This window comes from Fundulus heteroclitus, chromosome 20 (genome assembly GCF_011125445.2).
Source record: "Fundulus heteroclitus isolate FHET01 chromosome 20, MU-UCD_Fhet_4.1, whole genome shotgun sequence".
Classification (NCBI taxonomy): domain Eukaryota; kingdom Metazoa; phylum Chordata; class Actinopteri; order Cyprinodontiformes; family Fundulidae; genus Fundulus; species Fundulus heteroclitus.
The window spans coordinates 21,799,483-21,807,144 of record NC_046380.1 but is presented as its reverse complement, the minus strand read 5'-3'; the positions used below and the strand labels follow the sequence as shown (position 1 = coordinate 21,807,144).

General features: G+C 39.5%; 1 protein-coding gene across 1 annotated transcript; it reads left to right on the top strand.

The window, feature by feature from the left end:
* Nucleotides 1-545: 545 nt before the first annotated feature.
* Nucleotides 546-3,910, top strand: LOC105927152. The gene is made up of 6 exons (XM_012863785.3): nt 546-886; nt 1,579-1,686; nt 1,771-1,889; nt 1,990-2,140; nt 2,548-2,669; nt 2,746-3,910. Exons 1-6 carry the CDS (start codon nt 649-651, stop codon nt 3,682-3,684), a joined length of 1,677 nt encoding a protein of 558 aa, XP_012719239.2. The 5' UTR covers nt 546-648; the 3' UTR covers nt 3,685-3,910.
* Nucleotides 3,911-7,662: the final 3,752 nt, after the last annotated feature.

Genomic DNA, 7,662 nt, shown 5'->3' with positions numbered 1-7,662 from the left:
AACTGCAAGTTTTTAAAAAAGAAAAAAAAAGAACGCGTGCTCCCTGAACTCTTTGAAGGGGCGGAGCATTCTTGGGTCTGCGTTTGTGATTGGTTGGGAGGATTTAATGGATTAAATTGTTATATTAATCTACATGACTACAATGCAAAAGGAAGGAAAATTACTATTCTATTGAATTCTTTTTTTCTATCATCGATATACGTCTATCGATATATATATATATATATATATATATATATATATATATATATATATATATATATATATATATATAGTTATTGAATTATCGTTCAGCCTTACTTCATAGCATGCAAAAACTCTAGAAATCACTAACATATTAGGGTAATCCTTTCTGTAACTTTCATATATATATATATATATATATATATATATATATATATATATATATATATATATATATATATATATATATATATATATTATGTTGTTTAATTAAATGTTATTAGATTTTTACGTTTTAGTTCTGTACTTAAACGCAACACCTCCCCTCCCCACAGGTGCGCGTCGTGACGCATAGCGGACTGATTGGTTAATTAATTTCACAGTATATGTTCGCTCAGTGCTGAGGTTCTGGCGGTTAGCTGAAGTTTCCCAGAGCAAACGCCCGATACAATCTGAAGAATCGGGATGCCTTTGAGGAGCATTTTCTCGTGTGTTGCGTTGACCGTCATCCTGCGGTCCTCCATTCTGTGTGATGGACGTTCTGATGAAGCGAATAAGGCGGCGGTGGAAAGAGCTGCAGTTCAAGGAAGTGTTCACCTCAGCCGAGTGGGCTCTGGTTTGAAACGAGAATCTGCAGCCTCAACACGACCTGGTTCACTTAGCTTTACAGATGACCCAAAAGGAGACTTGAATTCCACCAAAGGTGAGTCTAATTGGGTTAGTAAATATTCTCCGGCATATATAAGCAGTTGTGCCTCACGAGGAATGCTTGCAATCTGTAGTGTTTTCTGAACACATTATTAAAAATTATATTACGCAAAAACAAGCTTATGAATTTTAAACCTTTACCTGTTGACGGGCTATAATAAATCGATGAAGAGGGAACATCATAGAAACTAACCATTCACTTTGAATATTTTTCACACAGGGAAAAAAACATTTCTGGAAGTTTACAACAAAAACAATGTTTTTAATAACTCTATGGTGCCAAATGTACTACTGTTGTTGTTTTTGTTACAGGCATTCATGTGACAGCCATTCCAGTTCAAAGTTTTCCGCCTTGAGTATGACCCAAAAGCCTTGTTTCAATTATGCTGCAATAGTTGTTGAGAAACCCAGGTCACGTTTCAAAAACAACTTCAGTGGCTTATTAGGATTTTAAATTTGTGTAAAGCAGGCATCCCAAAAGTTGTATTGCCAACTGTGGTTTATTGGTATGGAAGCCACAAGGAAGCTTCCTGCCACTGTTTGTACCATGAATTGTGGACAAAATACCAGGAAAATATCTTTTTTAGGGGGGACTGTACTCCCTTTTAGCAAGCCTCACTTTAACAATGACCCTCAGTTTGTTTAGAGACTGAACTTTTTGATTGATTCTGTATATTTGTTTTTTAGCATTGCACTCTGCAAAGCTGAAGCTCCTGGCCCCATCAGTGCTTTGTGGCCGCGACCAGATGACCCTTTCAGTCAAACGGAGAGGAACCCATTTTCTCATCGACAGCGGTTGGTCCTAATGTTTTGTACGGCAGTCAGAGAGGCTGTCCGCTATGCGACGAGACGATAAAATTTTCCTTGAATGTCAAACAGGCGAGAGGCCTCTTACTCCTCTATCCCAGATGCCCTCTACGTGTGGCTTCTTTGTGACCAGGTCCCGCAGAGATGTGCAGTATGCTGCATCCTATAAGGCCTGTCATGTTAACAAAGAGGTATACGTTTTTTTTCCGTGTCGCATCTATATACGGCCAGACTGTGACTTCACATCGTTTAAAAAGAGGCCCACTTTGCCGTGGTTTTTTTCATTTATAGGAGGATGAATACTCCCTACCGCTGCGGTTGTGGGGGACACCGATGACCATGTCCTGTCCTGAAATGTTGCCAATGCCCACCATTTTCTGCTTCCCAAACAAGATGGTGGTGAAAATCCACGGTGTTGCACCCCAGGAGCTTGACATAAAGGGTAGGTGGCATTCATTACCATGCCCTTGAACATGCTCAGGTTGCAACCACAAACTTCAATACATCTCATGTGGTACACAAACGCACGGTTAAATACTCCGGCATCAGTTAGAGTGAATTGGTCTGAGATGGTGGGTAAAGGAGAGCTTTAACCAGAGAAACAGCCAAGAGGCTGATGGGCCCTCCGGAGGAGCTGCAGAGATCTGCTGCTCAGGTGGGCGAATCTGTTGAAGAGAGAACCGCTTGTGTCCTTCAATCTAGCCTTTATGGAAGTGTGGCAAGAGTGATAAGCAATTCTGACCTGAAGATTAAGGTTTTATAGTTTATATGTGAATGAACCCTATGATGCTCTGTAGCTATAAAAAAAAATAATCTAACACCCATTGTGTTGTGTCCAAACTGTTGCAGCGTTTGGCACATGGCAGCCTTTATCATCGGCATGTAGCGGCTGCGAACTGAGTGTCAACGAGTCCTCTACTGAGCTGACGCTGACCGCACCTTACAACAAGGATCTGTGTGTGGAGATCAAGGTAGGACGAGGCCCTCTTGTGGTCAAACACTGAAAATGAACCGTAGATTTGCCTTTGATTGTGTATTTTGTTGCAGGATGAAGAGTATTTACTGTCTCTTCGCTGGGGAGATTTTGAGCTGTTGGCATCATGTCCTCCAGTACCAAGTGCTGACCCAACAGGAACAGCTGCACCCGATGAAGCCCCACGTTTTCAGTACCCCCAGCTGCCAATATTTTCTCAGTTCCTAGAGCCCCAGTCGACACAAACTCCCGGGCTTGTGGCTCCATTGCCGTTTTCCTTCGTTGCTGCGGACTTCTCTGAAAACCAAAAGACGCCTGGAAATCCGAGCCCTGCTTTACTGCCCAGGTTCTTTTTGTTTCCCAGACCTGAATCACCCGCACATCCTTCTGGAGATGACGACGCGCACGCAAATCGGCACAAGTTGTCTCAGACGCCACTGTCTCCTCGGTATCAAATTCCATTTTTCCAAGAACTCCCCGTGATGCCTGGAAGTTTTCTGCCAACAACTACCTTGCCACTTCCTGCAACAACCACAGAGACTCTGGTGACCACACCCATTCCACCAGGGACTGAGAAGCCCCAGCTTTCCCTGCAGCAAGAGTTTTCAGCGATGCTTCAGAATCCCTTCCAATCGTTCCCTAAATACCCACCATCTCTGCAGGATCCAACAGTGCATGATGCAGAATCCAAACCGCAGTACCTCCCCCCTCACGCCTTCCAGTTTCCCATGCTGCATCCTCCTTTTAATCACCTTTCTCAGTTACAAAATGCTCCAGTAGCCACCACTGAGGTACATCCCCCTGAAAAGCCTTTTTACCAGCCACACCCTTATATACCGGTTTATTTTTTTCCCAAACCGGCTCACACACCTGTATTTCTTCATCCTCCATCCATGATCCCTTCAAACCCAGTTCCGTCGGATCAGTATGAACGTCAGCCCTTCTACTTTGCCATACAGCCTTTTTATCCATTCCCTCTTGATCAAAGTCAAGCTACACTAACAAATACCTGACCCTGATCGTGGTTCTGCTGACTGAGCATCAGACCATCATGGACAAGATTACTGTCCCTCGCAGATTTTGTTCACAGATAACTGATCTGGTGAATTAGAAAAGGTTTAAAGTAGATTAAACTAATGCAGTTTGTCTTACGGAAAGGCTGTTAACGAGGGGGCGTAAAGAAGAAATGTAATCTTCATCTGGGGTAAAATAAAGGTTGAATGTGAATCTACTACTGTGGTCTCTGTGGCTTATTGCAAATTGTATTTTCTAATGCTTTAAAAATGCAGGTGCATCTCAAATTACAACATTAAGGAATTTGTTTTGCTTTTGTATATCTGTAAAAAAACCCAAAAAGCTTCCATTTGTTTTCAAATTTCTTTAGTGACATGCTCCATTTAGTTTCCAATATAAAGCTGTAATCCTTTACTTTTCTTACCTGAAGCAAAATTTCACTTTTGTTTACAATCACATAAATTAAAAAATAGAATGCCACATTGATTAAAAATGTGCCATACTTAATCTTCAGTGCATATTAAAATAGATTTTTTTTATCTTTACCCTTTGATATTTTTAATTTTTTGAAGATCTTTACTATCCTACTAGTATTTTATTTGTGAAAACGTATTACAGTGAATAACTAGTTTAGTTAAGTCGTTTAAACATAATATCTACTTTGTCACACATTGTAATGATAAGAAAAACGAACTCGATAAAGATCCTATAGTCATGTATGCCCATTATGTGGACCTGCTTGGTTAGTTGCTCACCTTGGTGAATCATTTGGAGGTATGGCAAGCCGTTTCATCATGTAAGCAGGCTCTAAGACTTCAGCTGTCCAGAATACAAGTCTTACTTTAAGATAAGTTACTATTTAAGAAATATTTATGGGGCTTTTATTCGTTTTTAACCATTAAAATATTGCATTTCAGATAGGTATATCACCAGTGATTTACATAATTTTTATTTTTTCAAAACTATAAAAATTTGTCAAAATTTCCAGTTTTGATTTGTACATAGGCAAAGAATAATGTTGGAATATCAAGTATTTACATCAGTAAAAGGCATTTTTTTTTATCAATAAATGTAACAGACTATCAAGAATGTCATTAAAAAATTTTTTTTTTGATACATGGAAATAAAAAAGCAATCGGTACAAAGTAACATACTTTGTATGTCGTCCATTTCATATATCCACAGTGCTCAATCTAGATAGAATGTGCTTGTATTTGTAGGTGCTAGAAATGTGCTGTTGGCAGACAAACGTTTAACATCAGGATATTTCATTACTTCAACACCCCTGATACGTTTTATGCAACAAAATCTGTTCGATGTCATATTTATTTTTCTCAATCTGGAAAACAAAAGTTTCTGACAAGCTTCAGGGACTGTGGATGTGGCTTGATGCATAGTGAATTTATCACCACTATCCACTGCAGCTGGTTAAGTTAGACTGCAGTTACTAATTGGACCACAGCTCTCTCTGTTAGGGCATGTCATCACATACTGAGCTTCAAGTATTATTGTGATCCACAAATATGTCAAAATAAAGCTAAAGCAAAATAAGAGGTTACTACAGCTACGTTCCACTTGTCCTTGGAAATTGTAGCTTGGAGCTGAGAATGACGTCACACACGTTCCAGTTAAAATCGGAGAATGTGCGTCAGAATTTCAATATTCGATTCAAATATACTTCATTGGTCCCAAAGGGAATTTAAATATGACAATGGCCAGGACAGCTGTTGTACGTCTTATGAATGTCATTAAATGCTGTTCTTTCCACATGCAAACACAATTATTGATTTGCTCGGTTCAGAGTTGCAGCTGCTACTTCTAACATTGATTTAAGATGCGCTGTTACAACTGTGTCTTTCATCACAGTTTACTGTTGTTGATGTGAGGAGCTGCCATATTGGACCCGAAAAATGTATCCGACTTTCCGAGTGGGAAGTCAGACTTTAGGGGGGCATGCCAGTTGATTCTTCCGACTCGGAAGTCAGAATATCAGAGTTTCGACTTCAACTGGATCGCAGCATAACTCCTGCTCTGCACATCTGATAACATTGGATAGTGGTCACTTCAAGGAACGACAAGGGAGATTTATAATAATGCTAGGGGCTTTGCATATAAATGAAACATAACCATTAAAACAATGCACATTTTAGCATTGAACAGGACTGCATAATAAAAAAAACCTAAACATACAATCTTCAGTCTCACACTTTTATCACTCCGCTGTATTCAAGCAAACAGTTAATTAATGAAACTTCTTGATTAAAAGCTGCAGCAAACGTTTTTAGTCCTGATATAAGGAAACCAAAGTTTCTGCTCATCTCAGGTTTTCCAGAGCAGAGAAACAAAAATGTTTCATTCTGGTCCTGGGAACACCGAGTAAGCAGGTCTCTGATTAGCCAATGAATGTACTTGGTTCATATTTGACAAGCAACTCTGAAATTTATTTTGGCCCAGACCTATATAGACTAGTAGCAGAATTTGAAATCAATAATTTTACAAACACCAAACCATGCCTAGATTAATGAGCTGTTTTGTTATGATCCATTTTTTTTCTTGGTCAGGACTCTGGAAGCATAATTTTGGATCAGCTGCAGCTGCTTGATTGATATTTTTGATAAATCAGCATCAGACCAGTAAAGACAGCATTTTTTTATCCTGTTTTTCACCAAAAGCTCTGTCTTCTTGCAACGTTTCCCAATTATTGCAATGTATTGAGTTTAAAATGTAATCTGATAGTCGTTAACCAGGTTTGCATGTCTGGGGCTCAACCCATCAAGCTGGTTGGGCGTTGATCTCGGTCTTTGCATTTTTGGGACCAAACATCTGTTACTTCTGTTTTACCCGTGTTTATATCGAGGAAATTCGGATCCACACACTCACTGATATTATTGACACACAGGCTCTGTGACTGTAGTGAGCTGTGTTCATGATGAAGCAGTGATACAGAAATAAAGTTGTCTTATCATCATACAGTAAGAGATGTCGTAGGACTCAACAATCTGAGCTAGGGTCATCATAGATGTTTAGATGAGAATGGACCTTTGAGGAACTCCACAATGGATTTTGTCCTTCCATTTTTATAATGATCAATTTATACAAAGTAGTTCCTGTCTGCCAAATAAACCAGTTTAGCAGAGAACCAGACAATCCCACACATTTTTCAGTCTATTAGTTGTGAACAGCTATGTTAAACACAGCAGAAAACACAATGTGGCTCTGGGCTCCAAATGGCCTCATAAAATGTTACATAATGAGCAGTTCTGACAGTGACAGCTTTTGACATGGGCCACATGGGCAGATGCCCAGGGCGCATTAGACAAGAGGGTTCACCACCACCACCACATTAAAGAGAAAAAGGGAACTTGCACCTTGATCAAGATTTATTTTACGTTTATGCATGTGCAGTCCAATTTAGTTTGGCAACCCGCTAGACGCTGAGAATTGGGAGAATATTTCATGCGATTTGTGCACTGAATTTCATATTGCACCAGAATTTCAGCAAATTCCTGCATTTTGATTAGGTGGGTGGGGGATATTATGTGTATCAGTACTAACTAGGCCTGGGGTAACAGTGAGCCTGTTGCATAGCACCTATATGGGCTGAGTAAATACTCACTATGATCTAATATCTGTTTATTACAGGAAAGGGAATTATGATTGATAACTTCACAGAACCTTATCAAAAAATACAATATATGACCTAGTTCTTTACCTGGGGCATTGTACACATGTATTTGTTTTTAGAAAAATAATAAAGTACACACAGGATTGTTTTAAGAAAAGTTTTCTACATAAACCCACACAAATATGGCACAGAGCATTGTTTTAAAAATGCCAAATGCATAGAGGGGCAGTGTACAAAGCTAAAACCATTGTCAGCCAATCAGAATCCTTCAAAACAACCACCTTTTGGGAGGGAGCATCAGTGTAAAACAGCTGATCTCCAAGTGCTCTGTCTGCTTAAGACAAATTAGCTA